Below are 18,576 nucleotides of genomic sequence, written 5' to 3'. Positions count from 1 at the left end.
TTACACTTCGTTCTATTTATTACCACGTAAAAGTCAATTCAACTGTTGAATATTTATTAAATGTCAGATTTTTTTTCTTTCCTCCTCTACGCGCAGCAACAAAATCAAACCCACATACATTGATTTTTTTTTTTGTAATAACCGACAAAACCAAACTCATTTTCAACCTTTCCTAGGACGTTGTGAGAGACAAACATCCATAATGTCTATTTCCTAATTTCGGAGGTGATTGGTAAGCACTTTTAAGGCTTTAGAAAAGTTTTAAAGTTTTTATTTTGCCAATCAAATTTTTTTGGCTTTAAAATTCAAAATCCTTCTTTTTTTCTTTACTCTTTGAATTCACTTTTTTTCTAAAGCCACGTAACCCTGACTTTAAAAGTAAAAATAATAAAAATTAATAATTTTCCTTAGTTTCTTTTCCCCGTCTATGAAAACCTCTAATAAAATTCATTGGAAACTTAATCTTAAAAAAGTATTAACTGATTTACAATTAATTTTTTTTTTCTGTTCTTTTAAGATCTATTTATGTATATAAAAAAATATCTGATATTACATTGATACAAAAATGGAGAAATATGAATGTATAAAACTTTTCATACACAATTTGGATTTATATTCATTGTAATTTATTTTATTTAAAACCATAATTTTTACAACCACAATTTCTACAGTTTTGTTGTTACTAATCATATTTTAACTGTTAAAATCTCTAAAGTTAAAATGTCTGCAGTCAAAGTTTCTATAGCCAAAGTCTTTACATCAAAAGTCTTTACAACCGAAAGTAACAGTCATCTCATTACCAATCGGCCCTTTATATCCCATTTTTACCTCTGCGCAAATTTATTTTATTAATGACGAGTTAAAAAGAGTGCTTGGTTATAGGTTTAAACTTATTCTCCTAATATTATTTGCCATATCTAATCCGATTGCCAAACAAGCGGTCAACGTTGCTCGAATTTCAAGAGTGGCCATCGTCTCTCTCTATCAAACAGCGAACGAGAAAATGGATGGCCATGAAGGTTGTTGTAGCGGCGGCGGCGGAAAGACGGAGATGATACCGACGGAGGAAGCTCTGAGGATAGTACTCGGCGTCTCTAAGCGTCTTCCTCCGGTAATCGTATCGCTGTATGAAGCACTTGGGAAAGTGTTGGCGGAGGATATTCGAGCTCCTGATCCTCTACCTCCATATCCTGCTTCCGTTAAGGTGAATAACAACATTCAACCTATGATATAATCATATTCTGATAGAGTTTGACAAATAGGATCAATCTAAGCTGGTGATGAGTACTACAGCGAATACTTGAATAACTTGGCATTATCGTTGTTTAGGATGGGTACGCTGTTGTTGCTTCAGATGGTCCTGGAGAATATCCGGTGATTACTGAATCAAGAGCTGGGAATGATGGACTGGGTGTGACTGTTACTCCTGGAACTGTGGCTTATGTAACTACTGGTGGTGAGTCTTTCGAAAACTCTCTTACTAATGATTTGTGTCACTTGAAAACTTTGTACCTGCCTTTCAGAGTATTTGAAAGTGCTTCTTATTTTCTCTTCTTACTCACTCCTTGCTATAAATTTCGATTTGGTAGTGTCTGAAAACTAGATGTTTCTTTGAACTCAGCGTATTGTTCTCTTTGATTTGTTTCTCTTTTAGGACCTATACCTGATGGTGCAGATGCAGTTGTCCAAGTTGAGGACACTAAAGTAATTGGAGACGTCTCAACTGAATCAAAAAGAGTAAAAATACTGATTCAAACCAAGAAAGGCACTGACATCCGTAGAGTGGTATGCTTTCTTCTTTCTCGTTTACATAGCCAGTATTGTACTTGATATCTTTGATTTCTTTTATCTCTGGCTGTTTGCTAAATAATTGAAATCTCATACTTTTCTTTATAATGTAATGACATTTGTTGATCTAAGAAAATTATTAGGATGCATGCCAGACCGGTAGATATTGTAAATGGATTTTGTTGCTATGTCTTTTGTTGGGTAAGTTATTGAGACAAATGGAAGATGCCGGGCTAGTTTTGGATATGTACTTGAATTGTCGGACATCATCCTGTTTTTTGTTATAATTTAGGTTTGTATTTGCAATGTTCCTTAGAGAAAGACTCTTGTGGGGCTTAGAATAAGCATGCATGAGGTCATCGCTAGAAGACCTGGGGATAGATAAAGCATGTTTCCCTAGTATTAAACCATCAAATCTAACAAGTTGATGAAAAAGCAGCTTTTTTCAGCTGTTTGGAGGGGATACATCGTTATATGTTCATTATTGTTTGACTTGGAGGATTTCATAAGATCCATTCAATCATTATATGTTCATTATATGCTAGGGTTGTGATATTGAGAAAGATGCAACTGTACTAAAAACTGGAGAAAGAATTGGTGCCTCAGAAATTGGCTTGCTAGCAACCGCAGGAGTAACAATGGTGAAGGTATTGCTGTATATCAGTTTTCTCTTAGCAGAGTTACTAGAAGATAAGTCCAAAAAAAGTAAGGAAAAATAAAACTTTCCTGTAGGTATATCCTATGCCAACAGTTGCTATTCTCTCTACTGGGGACGAACTTGTCGAGCCGACAGCCGGGACTTTAGGTCGTGGGCAGGTATTATGCAGAATTAAGACTCCTGATGCATATGAAAGTTATATCTGTATAATAATTGCAAATAGGTATTGGACCTTATATTATCTTTAGAGGCTAAACAATGAGCTCTCTGCAGATTAGAGACTCAAATCGAGCGATGTTAGTGGCAGCAGTGATGCAGCACCAATGCAAAGTTGTTGACCTTGGAATTGTTAGAGATGATAAAAAAGAACTTGAGAGAGTTTTGGACGAGGCCATATCCTCTGGAGTTGATATTATTTTAACTTCTGGTGGTGTCTCAATGGGAGACAGGGATTTTGTCAAGCCATTGCTCGAAAAGAAAGGGAAAGTATATTTCAGCAAGGTAAATAAGCAGTAGAAGTTTCCTGAATCTTCTCCCTGCTGTTTTTTTTTTTTCTCTGCTTTAAAGCAGAAGAGTTGGCAACTTAAGCTCAGCAATTTGACAATGTTTAGTTTGGTATATAGAATGAACTAAGAAGATCTCATATTTTTCGTTTGGCTGCAGGTATTAATGAAGCCCGGGAAACCTTTGACGTTCGCCGAGATTAGTGCAAAACCAACTGAAAGTATGCTGGGGAAAACAGTCCTTGCATTTGGATTACCAGGAAATCCTGTGAGCTGTTTGGTTTGTTTCAATATCTTTGTTGTGCCTACAATCCGCCAGCTTGCAGGATGGACAAGCCCCCATCCACTGAGGTAAGTGAAGTTTGCATTATACTTGTTTCTCCATATCAATTCATTATAAAATGATCGTCAAGAAAGGGTAGATTACCGTCTAATCTCTGCGCAGAGTGCGAGCTCGACTTCAGGAGCCCATAAAGTCCGATCCCATCCGTCCCGAGTTTCATCGGGCCATAATCAAATGGAAAGACAACGATGGATCAGGAACTCCCGGGTGAGCCTGTTCATAATTATGTCTGGTTTTGGGTCAAAAACTTAGCTGGATCTTCCTAGATTTTCTTGGAAGTTCTAGTATGCATTACTATCTTAAATGGGCTAATTGGATATACCTGGTTGTCAGATTTGTTGCTGAGAGCACTGGACATCAGATGAGCAGTCGGCTTTTAAGTATGAGATCGGCTAATGCTTTGTTGGAGTTGCCTGCTACGAGCAATGTACTTTCTGCTGGAACTTCTGTATCAGCTGTAATTGTTTCTGATATTAGTGGCTTTTCAATAGACAAGAAAGCCTCATTATCAGAACCAGGATCTATTCGGAAAGAAAAAAAATACGATGAAGAACCTGGCCCTGAGTATAAAGTGGCTATTCTTACCGTAAGTGATACTGTCTCAGCTGGGGCTGGACCTGATCGAAGGTATGATTACTGTTAAACTTTATTGAATGTCCCGTTGCAAATCTGGGTGAATTGAGTTATGTAAGAATGTTTGAAGATATACACACTTTTTATTTGCATCTTTACTAGGTTAAGACTTAAGACTGCATAACCACTGTTAGAAGATATGGAAATGGCAACACTTAGTTTATCTTTGTCCAGGAATACATTGATTTTGATGAAGTTCTTAAACATATTTGTCCCGTATGTCTTACCTTCTGATAACTGCGACAGTGGCTAGTTGATGGGTATATTAAATTTATGCTTGTGAGTATAAAAGTACTCTTGGCTGTTTAGAATACCTGTTACTGGCTGATTATTTGATGAGAATAAAGCTAGAACATGACTTTGTAGTAAAAAATCGTCTAGATTCACCTTCCCAATTTTCTTTTAATGTGGCAAAATGGATGCAAATATTGATAATGTAGAGTTGATATCTCCTCAGCCCAAGTTAAACGCAGTGAGTGAAAACTCTGGACTGCAACTTTTACAAGACTTACTTCATTTTCGTCGATTAAAAAAAGTGCATCTAGATACACCTCTCCAGTTCGTTATTCTAGTGAGGTCACAAATTCGATGCCATAGTAAAATTGCACAGTTATATTGCTCCCTGTCATAGTGAGACAGGGAAGCATCACAGTGCTTTGCTACATCTTTAAGAAAAATCTCATCTCGATGCTATTCTTCATGTTAAATACTCAAAGGAATGCTCAAACCCTCTCCAGATAGTTTTTTGTTTGTACTCACTTCAAATTTGTGTGAAAGTTTTGGTCTTATCAATTATTTATCCATTTATTTTATGATCATTTCTTGATTGAATTTCTTATGCTGGTGCAGTGGGCCCAGAGCTGTGTCAGTGGTTGATTCCTCGTCTGAAAAACTGGGAGGAGCTAAGGTAGTTGCAACAGCTGTTGTCCCCGATGAAGTGGAAAGAATCAAAGACATTCTCCAGAAATGGAGTGATGTTGACGAAATGGATCTCATTCTTACACTTGGTATACAAACATTTAGTTACTTATTGTAGATTTGTTGTTGTATATGAAGCATAGTTTGTGATATGCTTAACATCTTGGAATTAGGTGGTACTGGCTTCACTCCGAGAGATGTAACACCTGAAGCAACGAAAAAGGTGATCGAGAGAGAAACACCAGGTCTCCTCTTTGTTGTGATGCAAGAGAGCTTAAAGGTTTATTACTTACCTCTTAACTCTGCTGATGTTTAATCTGATAACCAAACCAATCCAATTCGAAAACCAAATTGAACTTTAATACAGTTAGAATAGTTCGTCTTTCTCTAATATGCAAAATCCTGAAACCAAATTAGGTAACTATTTTCTAAGACCGAATAACCAGACCTGGATTGAACATGGTTGTTCTTTTTAATAATGGAAAAGAATGGGGGTGAGTAGTCATCTGAATTCCGTGTCCTTTTTCTCTGTGAGCAGATCACGCCATTTGCGATGCTCTCACGCTCTGCAGCAGGAATTAGAGGCTCAACACTGGTACAAATCTCTAACTTCACATTGGTGCAATCTCTAAGTAGTCATCACTCACCGTTTCCATGTTTTGGTTCCTCCAGATAATCAACATGCCTGGTAACCCAAACGCAGTGGCCGAGTGTATGGAGGCTCTGTTACCAGCTTTGAAGCACGCACTGAAGCAGATCAAAGGAGACAAGAGAGAGAAACATCCGAAGCACATACCTCACGCAGAAGCCACCAGACCGACTGATACATGGGACCAAAGCTATAAGTTGGCCTATGCGACGGGAGAAAAGAAAGAGGAGGCTGGATGTTCTTGTACTCACTAAAACTGGAAGTGAATCAAAACCCCCAAGCGATTTTGCTCTGCACTGTTGTGACTGTAAAACTTTTGACAAGTTTTGTGGCTTACTGAGTTAGTTACACGAAATCCAACTATATGGTGCGAAAAATGTAGTTTTTGTAATAAGGTCTACTTTTGTGTAAACAAAATGCCCATCCCTTAATGAGAAAAATACATTGTATAAGCCAAATAACAGAAAATATAAACAATTTGATTTTACATTCATTTTCGGTTTGGTTTACCTTAATTTATCAATTAAAACCTGGGAAACAAAATCAGATATGTAGTTGCGAGTCTCCTCTTTCCCCGGATAGGCGGGGATACAGTGAAGAGAAATAGGAGCACAGTTTCAAACTCAAAGCTATAAAAATGGGTCAGCTCGCTCTACAGAGACTCCCGCCGTTAGCTTCGCTTCCAAGACGTCCTCCTTCTCTTCCGCCACCTTCCCTCCCTTGCGCAACCGTCTCCCGCCGCCCCCTCCGTCCCGGATTCTACGTCGCCAGGTTTTCTTCTATTTCCCTCGGATTCTTTCTCTCTTGTTAGTGTATTTGCTATGGTTTCTCTTGTTTGTTTGCAGTATTGCTTTTGTACCATAGGTTGTTTCTCATCATCCATTTGCAATTTGGATCAGCATCCAAAAAAATTGTTAGACGTTGTATTATTTGTTAGATTAATGAATTTTCCACTAATTCTATTCTGTTGTCTCTTGTTTGTGAAAAAAATAGAGCAATGTCATCCCACATCGTTGGGTATCCTCGTATTGGACCGAAGAGAGAGCTTAAGTTTGCCTTGGAGTCCTTCTGGGATGGGAAGACCAGTGTTGATGATTTGCAAAATGTTGCTGCCAACGTCAGAAAATCCATTTGGAAACATATGGCTGATACAGGAATCAAATATATTCCCAGCAATACCTTTTCATACTATGATCAGATGTTGGATACCACAGCGATGCTTGGTGCTGTTCCCTCTAGATATGGTTGGGAAAGTGGTGAGATCGGCTTTGATATTTACTTCTCCATGGCACGGGGAAATGCGTCTGCTCATGCTATGGAAATGACTAAGTGGTTTGATACCAACTAGTAAGTAGTGAATCTTCTTTCTTCGCTCTTTGTAAAGTTTCTTTCTCAGTTATAATTGCTAATAGATGCCCTAACAGCCATTACATTGTTCCTGAGTTGGGTCCTAATGTCAAGTTCTCCTATGCATCTCACAAGGCTGTGGTTGAATTTAAGGAGGCGAAAGCAGTAAGTTCACTGGAACCCTTTTTCACTTATTTTCTCTTCTAATTCTCTTCAGCTTTCCTCTTTTTTCCCCAAGGTTCTTATTCACAGCTGTGTTTTTGGCTGTTCATGGCACAGCTTGGCATAGACTCAGTTCCTGTGCTCATTGGTCCCATGACCTACTTGCTCCTGTCAAAACCAGCAAAGGGTGTTGACAAATCATTCTGCCTTCTTTCTCTGATTGACAGGATTCTTCCTGTCTACAAGTAAGAATATTTTGAGGCCAACTGTGAGGTTCTTAGAAATTAGCTAGACCATAATAAATACAACTTCATTTGGATAGTGCTCAAAACTTTAACTGGTTTCTGTGGCATTTATTTTGGCAGAGAAGTTTTGGCTGATCTCAAATCTGCTGGTGCACGATGGATTCAGTTCGATGAGCCTATACTTGTGATGGATCTTGACACCAGCCAATTGCAGGCATTTTCGGATGCATACTCTTACATGGAGTCATCTTTGGCAGGCTTGAATGTTCTTATTGCCACATACTTTGCAGATGTTCCTGCTGAATCGTACAAGACGTTAATGTCTTTGAAATGTGTAACTGGGTTTGGATTTGACCTTGTTCGTGGATTGGAGACTCTTGATTTAATCAAGATGAATTTTCCTCGTGGAAAGCTACTATTTGCTGGAGTTGTTGATGGAAGAAACATTTGGGCGAATGATCTTTCTGCGTCACTCAAGACACTACAGACTCTCGAAGACATTGTTGGAAAAGGTTTCAGTAAACAAAATTTGAGTTGATTACTTTCACTTCTTTTTCCTGTCTAGCTTCAGATTGATGTAAACCTTTCTATTCTCTTCGCAGAAAAAGTCGTGGTTTCTACTTCTTGCTCTCTACTCCATACGGCTGTGGACTTGGTGAATGAAATTAAACTTGATAAAGAACTAAAATCGTGGCTTGCATTTGCTGCGCAAAAGGTCGTTGAAGTGAATGCACTTGCCAAATCATTTTCTGGAGCTAAGGATGAGGTACATCTTTGCTTATTACATTATGCAATACTTCTGAGGTTTTTTAATCTTGGAAAGGCTCTGTGTTTATTAGTTCTAGGTCTTTGAGTTATAATTTTTCCCACTATTGAAGTTATCGGCTTTAAACATATGTCCCAATGACTGCAACTACATCGATGCCCTGAATTTATATCTCATATTCTGTACCTTTACCTGATCTCATGGATCATTGCTGGGACTTTACTTTTATTTGATATCAGAAGTAGTTAACCTTCGGCTTTGTATTGTCTTATTCCCTTTGTAGGCATTGTTTTCTTCTAATTCCATGCGTCAAGCTTCTAGAAGATCATCTCCAAGGGTGACAAATGCAGCTGTACAGCAGGATGTAAGGGGTTATCTAACAAATTGCTCTTTGTATCCTGAACTTGTATGTTTAATTACCTTCTTACTCAGGTTGCTGCACTAAAGAAATCTGATCACCACCGTTCTACAGAAGTAAGCGTTAGGCTACAAGCCCAGCAGAAGAAGCTAAACCTTCCTGCTCTTCCAACAACTACTATTGGATCTTTTCCTCAGACCACAGATCTCAGACGGATACGCAGGGAATTCAAGGCCAAAAAGTAGGCGTATCTATTCCTATGTTGTATCTGAAAAACTCTAACATGTCATTATTTTAATACTCATGCTTACGCTGCATTTGCAGGATATCAGAAGTTGACTATGTCCAGACTATCAAAGAGGAATATGAAAAGGTTGTCAAGCTTCAAGAAGAACTTGGGATTGATGTATTGGTGCATGGGGAGGCAGAGGTGGCAATATACCTTAACCTAGGTTTATTATTCAAACTATTTCATTCTTTACCCCCCTGATATGACATAGTCCTGCAGAGAAACGATATGGTGGAGTTTTTTGGTGAGCAACTGTCTGGCTTTGCTTTCACTTCGAATGGGTGGGTCCAGTCATATGGGTCCCGCTGTGTCAAGCCACCTATCATCTATGGTGATATCACCCGGCCAAAGGCAATGACTGTTTTCTGGTCGTCAATGGCACAAAAAATGACTCAGCATCCTATGAAGGGGATGCTCACTGGCCCTGTTACAATTCTCAATTGGTCCTTTGTTAGAAATGACCAACCCAGGTGTGACAACTAAGCCTCTCAAGTTTCCTTTCACTGTATGGTATTCCATTTCACCATTCTTGTTGTTTATAGGCATGAGACGTGTTTCCAAATTGCACTTGCCATCAAAGATGAGGTTGAGGACCTTGAAAAGGCTGGTGTCACTGTTATCCAGATTGATGAAGCTGCATTAAGAGAGGGATTGCCTCTCAGAAAATCCGAGCAAAAGTTTTACCTTGACTGGGCCGTCCACGCATTCAGAATTACAAACTGCGGTGTTCAAGACACTACCCAGGTCATTTGTATTTCATTTTATTGCTGCTTCCCACTTAAAGAATATATTTTTACCAGTATGTTGACCATCTACCATTTTCGTGGACAATGGGATGTGATATTAAGATGAAGGATGTGAAACAATGACTAAATAACAGAAGAGATCTCATTATATTCAATAAAGTTTGTTGTTTAAATAAAACCTTTTAGTCATGTTCTTCTTGTACTTCATGCAGATCCACACCCACATGTGCTACTCAAATTTCAACGACATCATCCACTCAATCATTGATATGGATGCTGATGTGATCACTATTGAGAACTCACGGTCAGATGAGAAGCTCTTATCAGTCTTCCACGAAGGAGTGAAATATGGCGCTGGAATTGGTCCAGGGGTTTATGACATTCACTCTCCTCGTATCCCATCTACTGAAGAAATGGCTGAGCGTATCAACAAGATGCTTGCTGTTCTGGACAGCAAAGTCCTTTGGGTCAACCCTGACTGTGGCCTAAAGACGCGGAATTACTCTGAAGTTAAATCTGCACTTAGCAACATGGTTGCTGCTGCCAAGCTAATCCGCTCTCAGCTAAATAAGTCATGAACCTTTCCTCAAGTAAGTTTCCTCAAAATCGTTGCTTGGGTTATAAATAGAATTTCTCTATGAGTGCCTGGAATGAATTTCATATTGTCGCATGCATCAAGCCTCATTGATTTTCATTTTTTTAGTAGAATTTCTCCACTTGTAGGTTTTTGTTTTTTATTCATTTAGCAGTTCTTGTTGGGTTGGTAGTTATGTTATAGTTCTGATTGTTTTCCTCAATTCTAGTAAAATTTTCTGGCACCGGAATTAATTATACTAGGGCTAATTAGAAATCTGTAAAACGATGTTTCTCTCATTTTCTCGTCGCACATTTTTAAGACATGTAGAGTAATATTAGTAAATATTATTTATTTTCTGCATGAACAAGCTTATACATTGTGAAATGCAAATGCAAGGGTCACTCATTCCTCGGATTTCCACACAAGGGATGAGCGTACTGCATTTCTAGCATACAGTAAGATTAGCAGAACCAATGAAACCGAAGCAGCCAAATTGCAAAGTAACTGTCTTTTGTTCTTAGCTTCCTTTACCACATTTCCAGTTGCCTCTTTGTACTTCTCAAACCATTTCGCTCCAATTTTGTCTTTCTCGTCATCCTTGGAACTCAAAGGTCCTTTAGGCTCACCAGTTAATACCTTTTTTCCACTCTGTACCACTTCCCTTGCTTTTTGCTGTGCATCATGTTTCAGCTGCTGTGCATCATGTTTCAACTGTTGTCCATCATGTTTCAGCTGATCGGTTTTACCACCGCTCGGCTTCTCAACCATTGCTTTGGGGCTCTGGCCTTGTTTTATCTCATGCTGATCACGGGTTTTCATGATCACCGGTGTTGGTGGCTTGGTTTGAGGGATTTCTGTCTTGAGTTTGGGATGCCGTATGTAGAGTTTGTTATCCTTGAACATGGCTGAAACCGAGTCGATGTCAACAGTCAATGGAACGGGAATTTCCTGGTGGAAGCGAATCCATTTGTTTCCACCAGTTGGGCGTTCTCCTGTTAGTCTTAGCTTCCTTGTTGCGGTTACCGACACTTTAAGTTGTTCTTTCTTGAATCCTAACGACAAAAGACAATGCTTATGAGCTCGCTTGCTCTTACCCAACTCTTTTCTCTCTATTCGCTGTGTTTAATGTAGAAAAAGGAACACGAATAAACAAGATCGAGAAGAAGAAAACGAACCTGGAAGATCAGCGACAAGGACCTCGGCGTCTGGTTCAGAGTTCCATCTAGTTGCAGGCTCAAATTCTTGGTAAACCCATTCCACTCCAATGTTAGCCATCCCCTCTCTCTCTCTCTCTCTCTCTCTCTTTTGTTTTTGGCTGCTCTTTGTTTTTTGGTTTATAGGTAATGTTTTGTTTTGTGAGAAAGCAGAGAAAGATCTCTGTGATTTTATAGGCAAAGAAGATTATTAGATAACAAAGAGTTTTGGTTTTAGTTTGAAGGAACGAAGGCTTAATTCTTTGGGTTTTCCACTTCCTCTTTCTCTTCTTTGTGTGTTTTCTTTGTCTTGAAGATTTTGATGATTCTTTGGATCGAGTTTAATTTAAGTATCCCTTTTTATTTGTCTGTCGACAAAATTAAGAATTTTAACGTATGGGATAATTGTATATTATTACATACATATGTGTATGAACTATGGAGGAATAATTTAGTATTATATACATGCAACGTTGAGTGATGATGAATCCAAACGGAACACGGTTCAAAACTTTTGAAATTATGTCCTGCCTTCTGCCATATTATATTTAGATTATATCTTAAAACTAAAACAGATTTTTATAAGACCAAAGATTATAGAAGAAATTATTGAAGAGGCTTTCTTACATGCACTTTATTACAACAACCGGTTTATCACAATCCCAAACATTCTAGCAAACACATGGAAAACACAAGCTATCAAACGTTCTTCCGTTGCTTGATTTTCCATTCCAAGTATTTCTCGACAACATCGAGTCCACAAAACTCCTTCACAACAGGCATTGTTGCTGGTACAGGCAATTCGAAGTACAGATCAGTCCCTTGTTGGTTACTATTCCATGTCAGGATCTGTTTCCTGGCTTCTTTAACAGCTGCTCGTACTGCGCAGTGAACAGAAGCCGCTAAAAGCAATGGCGGTTCACCCGAAGCTGTATCGAAACCAAAACAGAAGTTTTAAAAAGACTCTTTTGAGTTTTTGATCTTTTGGGTTTCAGTAAAAGAGAGAAAAAATAGATAAGTAAGTTACCTTTGGATGAAAGAACACGATTCTTGTGTTGTCCACTGTTGAGAATCTCAACATTGAACTGTCTTGGGATTGTGTCAACCGTTGGGATCTTGTATGTCCATGTGCTATCTGTTACCACGAGACCGTCTGAGTTCATTAGGAACTCTTCAAGCATAAAGAACCCAAGTCCTTGAACAAATGCTCCTTCAATCTGTAAACATAAAAAGAAAAAAAAGAATCATGAAACAGAACAATATACAAATAAAATTTAGATCCAGAAACAGGCACACATGGAGTGGTTTCCCGAGGTCTAACCTGTCCTAAATCAACAGCGGGATTGAGACTCTTCCCGCAATCATAGATAATATCAGTGCGCAGAATCGTTGTTTCTCCCGTCAAAACATTTATTTCAACCTGTTGATTACAACCAAAGTAGTGAAATTATTTCAAAAATTAGTAGTAAGCTAAGATGAGCTATTCTTCAATGTTTGGAGCTTTACCTCGCTAGCAGCAATTCCATAATTAAGGTATTGGCCAGTGGAGTCAGGCATGTATTTGCTACTAACGGACATGTTTATCGATTGCCGATAGGCCTACACCAGAAAATTCAAGATTAAAACCATTCTAAGTTCATCCCAAATAACCAGAGAACATCAAAAGCATGAATGTTTCAAGAGTATGAACCTGACTGATGAGGTTATCCCAAGTCACAGGTCCTCCTGTTTGCTCTACCAGAGCGGTCTTGACGGGTAAAAGCCTTTCGACTAAGCCATCACAGCAAATCCTAACCGCTTCGCTGCTCGCTTCAGAGGTTGTGCTGCCACCAGTGATTGAGCCTTGCACCATACTTAGGGTGTCGGATTGAATGACCCTGATTTTCTTGAGCAGCTCATCACTTGTAGTACCGCATTGGATCAAACCAAGGCCATATGCAGCCATTTGTTTCACCTTTGTCCAAAGCCCTTGTCCTATCTCAATCCCTTGAATCTCAACCACTATTGACCCATCGCTCAAAACGCTTACTCTTCCCGGTGTTGATCGCATGTTCACTGCATAAACCGCAGGCACACGTGAAATCCCTCTCTTCCTCCACTTGTTTGATGCATTAAAATCCTCAACTACCTTCCTCCGTTGGTTAAATCCCGAGAACTCATCGATTTTGTCCCAAAGCAATGGTAACGTATATTCAGAGCATTCACCAGCTTTGCCACTGTGAAACAACCTTAAGCTCTCATATGTATGGAGATTAATCTTCCTGATCTCATCCACATCAATTGAAAGATATGAAGCTACTTTTTCAATGATGGCTTCTCCTATATATGATCCTTGTACATCCCCGGGAGCTCTAACAGCAGTTCTACTCACAGTGTTTGTTTTGCATACTTTCACATTGAAAGATAGAGCACCCCAATCATACTTCATCAGTGCTCCTTGGATTCCCTTTGGCATAAGGGGACTTATATCTTCGGTTAACCCTGCATCAAGTAACACCTCTATATCTAAAGCAGTAATCTTTCCATTGGATTTGAATCCAACACTATATGTGACTTTCATCGGATGTCTTCCTCCAGTAGTTATCATATCCGTTTTCCGGTTCACATATGTCCTCACCGGACGCTGCATTTTGGATGCTGCAAGTGCACAAGCTGCAGCCACCTAGAAACAATTGTTGACAGAAAGAGAAATGTTAAAATTAAAACATCAAAACTCTCACTCCTTAGTACTTTCAAAATGCGAACTCACGGGCATTGATTTCACGGCTTTCCCACCGAATCCGCCTCCAACTCTTCTAGTGATGACACGCACATTGTGCTCAGGAACTCCAAGACATCCAGCGATGGTTTGATGTACAAATTCAGGGGTTTGAGACGAGCTATAAACCACCATACAGTTGTCTTCATCCGGCACTGCAAGAGCCGTTTGTGTCTCCATATAGAAGAAGTACTGTGACCCAAAACTTATCTACATATAAACCACAATCACAAAGATTAATATAAAGGTTAGACAAGAGCAGGGCTTTAGAGACATATATGTCTTGGAAGGGAACCACCTTTGATCCAAGAATTTTATGTTCAGCTTCATCCATTCCCTTGGTGATATCACCGACCGGGTAACAACGCAGAGGTGGAGGGACCTCAAAAAAGCTAGACTTTTCGACAGCTTCTTCTAAGGTCAGTATAGGCTGTTCTAAATCTTTGGTGTCGTAATCTATCTCAACAAGATTTGCTGCAATATCTGCATGCTTTTGACTATCTGCAACCTGTAAATAAAACATATTGAATCTAAGTTTATTCTAAATAAAAGCTTCTGAGGAAAAGAAATTCTTCACCAAACTTACCAAAAAGGCGATTATCTGACCCGCACAATGAGTGATTTCCTCTGCGAACAAAAGATCCGAGGTAAAGAAACCGTTGGTACCGATATTTTTCCCGTCTTTGGGAATATCTCTGTAAGTAATTATGCCAAGAACTCCTTCTGGAACTCTGTTTTGCTTGAACCTTATACCCTTAATCCACGCCAACGGCATTGTACTGTAAATAAATGCGCCGTATAGACAATTTTCCGGAGCAGGAATGTCGTCTACATAAACAGCCTCACCTGCAAATTTATAAAACAATTAACAGAGAAGCAATGTTTCACATTTTCACCTGGCAAAAGATCAAAGAGCACTCACCAGATGCTTGGAGACAAGCTCCAGCCTTTTTAATGCCTTTCCCGACCGGACTATGCTCTTGATTTTCAACTATCTGTTGTGCAGATGACAACATAGCTTCTTCAGGTTTCAAAGATTCAACATTCTGATCAAAACCAATCTCTTTGCATCCTCCATTGAGCCAACCGTTTGTAGTTTTAGCGTTTGTTTGAGTTAAAGATCCGAAGAACTCGAAGAGAAAAGTAACAGCCAAGCTTGATCTATATTCGGGATTCGAAGTACCCTTATCAGGTACTATCTCATCTTTAAGTAAGCCAATAGCTTCTATCAAAACTTCATCAGATATCACTTTTCCTGTAAGAAAATCTTCCACTTTCTTTGCCCTGTGAGCGTGTTTGGTCCCATAAGCCCCAAAAACTAATTGGCAATCATTTACAACAATGCCATCAAGTGCTTCACTTGAAGAAACTTCAGCTGAGAAAGCTGCATTCAGAAATGCCAATGCGTTTCCTCGAGGACGAGGCGCTGCTCTATAAGTTTCAAAGAGCAAAATAGTATCTAAAGAAGAACCGTTCTTCTTCGCGGGGCGCCAAGACGGAATCTCGAGGCTCAAAAGAAGAGATTTTGCATCAAGAGGGGGCTGTTGTAGAAACTCTTCCAATGTGAACTGTTCTTGACCAGAGCTGCTAGTCATGATCTTCACCGTTGCTCGAGCAGCAACAAGTATGGTTGTGAGATCTGAAGGAAACTGTTTTCTCTGAGCCATCATTACGTTTCCGCCTATCGTTCCCGTGTTCCTCACGAATCTGTTTGCAATTTTCTCCATATGAGTCGCAATTTTTGCCAACATAGGAACATTTTCTTCCTCTCTTAGAACCTCAATAGCTTTGGATATAGTAACACAAGCTCCTAATTCAACTCCTTTCTCATCACTTCTCACCATAGTGAGCTCTGGAATCCGCCTGATATCGACAAATCTTTCGTACTTCCTCTCTTTTTCTTCTTTGTAATACCCGGTGCTTGTGTTACCCGCAACTAACTTAACCGACACTCCATTTTCGGCTTCTAATAACTCTTGAAGCTCCGACACACTAACCGGGCTTGACCATCTGTACTTTCTTGAATCAAGACTCATAATATCGTTCTTGATTTCGTTCTTCAAGAATTCCGGAAATGTACAGACCTGAGATGATGCATGATCATAACATGGCAACCTTCCTAAAACTACATCTCTGTTTTCTCCCTTCTTGCAAAAGGAATTATATCCGAGATCTTCGATATCCACATCCGATGCAAAACTCTTACAAGCATCCACAAGCGGTCTGTATCCAGTACACCGGCAAAGATTCCCTGACACAGCCTTCTCAGCTTCTGCAGCCGTGAGGTTTGAGAAACCGCTGCTAGGCGGATGAGACTTATCAGCGTTCAAGAGAGCGGAAAACATGGAAACGCTCATTCCAGGTGTACAGAAACCGCATTGTGTGGCATGAAACCCGGCGATCCGCTCGTGGACTGCGTGGAAACCGACTCTGCTGTTCCCGAGCCCGTCTGAGGTAGTGATGGAGCAGCCGTCAATGCTGCAGAGGAGCGTGAGACACGAGCTGATTGTGAAGTCATCGACTTTTTCGAGCAATGGATCATACTTTGATAGAAGAACAACACAAGCGCCACAACCACCTGAACACCCAAAGAAGATACAATATTACTTAAGACTCAAGCTTTTGGGATGTTTATTCTTCCCTCATGGAATTGAATTAGACTAATAGACCATAATTCTAAACACAGTTCACATTATAATTACTATCATTACATTTTCAGTTATAAACTAATAATCTTTTGTAATTAGATTTGATATTTGTAAGTCATGGCTAAGAGAGTTTAAAGGGTAGTTTTATTCACTTATTCTATTAAAACTTCAATACTTTTTCAGGGAATCTTTATCTTTAGTATAAAATAACATCAAAAATTGAACTATTCGATATTATAAAAGCATGTGGAGAATTCTTGGAATTATTGATCCAATAACCTTTTTTAGTATTGAATTAAAGCTAAATCTCCTTTTAAAATGTAAACGTACGCCAAACACGACCTAAAAAGTAGCAAATACGTTTAGAATTTGCAATATTTTATGAAAAAGCTGAAATTTTTTGTACGTTGTTGTTGTTGTATACAATCAAACACTATCAGATTTGAATCTGGATTATAAATGGTGATGGCACAATAAATAAATGAAGCATCGTCGCAGAAATTGGCGTTTAAAATTGGAGTCGAAATCGGATCAGTCTTTGACCCCAAAAAAAAAAAAAAAGGATCAGTCTTCGAAAAGGAATCAGTCTCTCAAGACATAGAATCCGAGGTAAGAACACAATTACATCCATAAGAGCTATAGAGACTGTAGATTTAATCAAAAATCTTTGGAGTTTATAATTTTTAGATCTAAAACTCTTGTTCATTATATATGTCCAAAAAAAAAAAAAAACTCTTGCTCATTATATATGTCCAAAAAAAAAAAAACTCTTGTTCATATACACAAAAGTAAGAGTTTTCATAGAGAGAAAAAAAACTTCAAGAACATGAAGATATAGAGACTTCAACTTTTTGATTATTGTTATCATCATACCTTCGCCACAACCAAGCTTAACGCTCTTGAAAGGAGTCTTGTTGCGCAAGAAATCAACGAGTGTGGTGGAAGGATCAATGGAAGAGAGCTCGAGCTCGAATCTTTGCCCGTTAATGGCGAAAACAAGAGAGGTCTTGCTGCTCTTCATCGCTTCTTCTTTGTCTTCTTCAATCACTTTCTCACCCATATATAGCACAAATCCAAAGCAGAATTTATTTCCACGACTTGAATTCTCTAAATGTAGGCTTTGGTTTTTTGCGATATGTGTGACAGTCGCAAAAGTCTTTGTACGAGAATACACGATAAGATTCGTCGTATTCAATATATTTTATAATATATGTACGGTTGGTATCTGGTGAACGTAGTGGATTAGGTAGGTAAATAATGAAAGATGATGCTTACATAGGTAAGTTAATGAGATAAATAGCTAGTAATAATTGAAATATATGTTTTACCAAAAAAAAAAATTGACTATATGAAAAAGGTTTCACCATTATTTGGTTGCTTTGACTAAAGTAACGTTTCGACAAATCAAACCGTTTACTTAATGTTCTAGACGTTTACAAATTGTAGACGTATTGTACATTATTTGAATTTTCTGGAATATAAACTAACTACCAAATTACATATATATAAATATAGATAGATATATACGAATCCAAACCCGTCGGTCTAATGAAATATTTATATTTTTAACAAAACAAAAAAAAAATAATGTTGTTTTATAATTAAAAAAAAAAAGCTCAAAAAAAAATTAGTGCCGGTCAATAAAAGGTTATTTGCTAAGAGTAATTCCACAGAATATTAATGTGAAAGGAAATAGAAAAATAAATGAGAAACAATATAAAAACACCATATAAGGCGTCAAATTTTCAAAGAGTGGATTAGTCCAGGGTAATGGAAACAGTGGGTAACTTAATATTAATGTGAGAGAAAATATTAAAAAGATATTGGAAAAGTAGATATAAATATTACCAATACCATAACTAATTTTTCAAATAAATTAGTAAAATGGCCCGTCAAAATTAGTGAGAAAGAGAAAATCCATTTCATTCCGGAAGATAATTGGGAAAACCAACCTTTTTTAAAAAAAAAAGAAAAAGGTATCTTACTTCTTGCAAC

The 18,576-nt window shown here is 38.5% G+C and overlaps 4 protein-coding genes across 4 annotated transcripts; 2 read left to right on the top strand and 2 right to left on the bottom strand.

The window, feature by feature from the left end:
• The first annotated feature begins 933 nt into the window (after positions 1-933).
• LOC9310094 (molybdopterin biosynthesis protein CNX1) lies at positions 934-5,985 on the top strand. Its single transcript, XM_021023265.1, has 13 exons — positions 934-1,204; positions 1,330-1,456; positions 1,655-1,785; positions 2,334-2,435; positions 2,521-2,604; positions 2,720-2,947; positions 3,110-3,300; positions 3,395-3,499; positions 3,626-3,919; positions 4,775-4,932; positions 5,017-5,123; positions 5,382-5,438; positions 5,516-5,985. The coding sequence occupies exons 1-13, from the start codon at positions 1,004-1,006 to the stop codon at positions 5,744-5,746; spliced, it is 2,016 nt and encodes a 671-aa protein (XP_020878924.1). The 5' UTR covers positions 934-1,003; the 3' UTR covers positions 5,747-5,985.
• A 51-nt stretch (positions 5,986-6,036) lies between these two features.
• On the top strand, positions 6,037-9,995 carry LOC9308033 (5-methyltetrahydropteroyltriglutamate--homocysteine methyltransferase 3, chloroplastic). The gene is made up of 12 exons (XM_021023264.1): positions 6,037-6,263; positions 6,486-6,839; positions 6,917-7,004; positions 7,119-7,246; positions 7,367-7,758; positions 7,849-8,012; positions 8,296-8,376; positions 8,445-8,611; positions 8,695-8,800; positions 8,879-9,129; positions 9,202-9,403; positions 9,618-9,995. Exons 1-12 carry the CDS (start codon positions 6,130-6,132, stop codon positions 9,981-9,983), a joined length of 2,433 nt encoding a protein of 810 aa, XP_020878923.1. The 5' UTR covers positions 6,037-6,129; the 3' UTR covers positions 9,984-9,995.
• Positions 9,996-10,257: 262 nt separating this feature from the next.
• LOC110227759 (inactive protein RESTRICTED TEV MOVEMENT 2) lies at positions 10,258-11,643 on the bottom strand. The gene is made up of 2 exons (XM_021023266.1): positions 11,158-11,643; positions 10,258-11,034 (listed from the first exon to the last, which is right to left on the bottom strand). Exons 1-2 carry the CDS (start codon positions 11,255-11,257, stop codon positions 10,385-10,387), a joined length of 750 nt encoding a protein of 249 aa, XP_020878925.1. The 5' UTR covers positions 11,258-11,643; the 3' UTR covers positions 10,258-10,384.
• Positions 11,644-11,735: 92 nt separating this feature from the next.
• LOC9310093 (indole-3-acetaldehyde oxidase) lies at positions 11,736-17,842 on the bottom strand. The gene is made up of 10 exons (XM_021023263.1): positions 17,455-17,842; positions 14,856-16,511; positions 14,520-14,779; positions 14,232-14,441; positions 13,925-14,143; positions 12,866-13,837; positions 12,682-12,774; positions 12,497-12,595; positions 12,203-12,392; positions 11,736-12,104 (listed from the first exon to the last, which is right to left on the bottom strand). Exons 1-10 carry the CDS (start codon positions 17,639-17,641, stop codon positions 11,875-11,877), a joined length of 4,116 nt encoding a protein of 1,371 aa, XP_020878922.1. The 5' UTR covers positions 17,642-17,842; the 3' UTR covers positions 11,736-11,874.
• Positions 17,843-18,576: the final 734 nt, after the last annotated feature.

Source organism: Arabidopsis lyrata, assembly GCF_000004255.2.
Source record: "Arabidopsis lyrata subsp. lyrata unplaced genomic scaffold ARALYscaffold_6, whole genome shotgun sequence".
NCBI lineage: Eukaryota > Viridiplantae > Streptophyta > Magnoliopsida > Brassicales > Brassicaceae > Arabidopsis > Arabidopsis lyrata.
This window is presented reverse-complemented; position numbering and strand designations above follow the sequence as displayed.

Coding starts and splice junctions, on each gene's coding strand:
- LOC9310093 (XM_021023263.1), bottom strand. CDS start 17,641: ATGGGTGAGAAAGTGATTGAAGAAGACAAAGAAGAAGCGATGAAGAGC. Junction 16,512..17,454: donor TAAGCTTGGTTGTGGCGAAG/GTATGATGATAA, acceptor TTGGGTGTTCAG/GTGGTTGTGGCGCTTGTGTT. Junction 13,838..13,924: donor AAGCCGTGAAATCAATGCCC/GTGAGTTCGCAT, acceptor AATTGTTTCTAG/GTGGCTGCAGCTTGTGCACT.
- LOC110227759 (XM_021023266.1), bottom strand. CDS start 11,257: ATGGCTAACATTGGAGTGGAATGGGTTTACCAAGAATTTGAGCCTGCA. Junction 11,035..11,157: donor CCTTGTCGCTGATCTTCCAG/GTTCGTTTTCTT, acceptor TTTTGTCGTTAG/GATTCAAGAAAGAACAACTT.
- LOC9308033 (XM_021023264.1), top strand. CDS start 6,130: ATGGGTCAGCTCGCTCTACAGAGACTCCCGCCGTTAGCTTCGCTTCCA. Junction 7,005..7,118: donor AATTTAAGGAGGCGAAAGCA/GTAAGTTCACTG, acceptor TTCATGGCACAG/CTTGGCATAGACTCAGTTCC. Junction 8,612..8,694: donor AGGGAATTCAAGGCCAAAAA/GTAGGCGTATCT, acceptor CTGCATTTGCAG/GATATCAGAAGTTGACTATG.
- LOC9310094 (XM_021023265.1), top strand. CDS start 1,004: ATGGATGGCCATGAAGGTTGTTGTAGCGGCGGCGGCGGAAAGACGGAG. Junction 1,786..2,333: donor GCACTGACATCCGTAGAGTG/GTATGCTTTCTT, acceptor ATTATATGCTAG/GGTTGTGATATTGAGAAAGA. Junction 3,920..4,774: donor GGGGCTGGACCTGATCGAAG/GTATGATTACTG, acceptor ATGCTGGTGCAG/TGGGCCCAGAGCTGTGTCAG.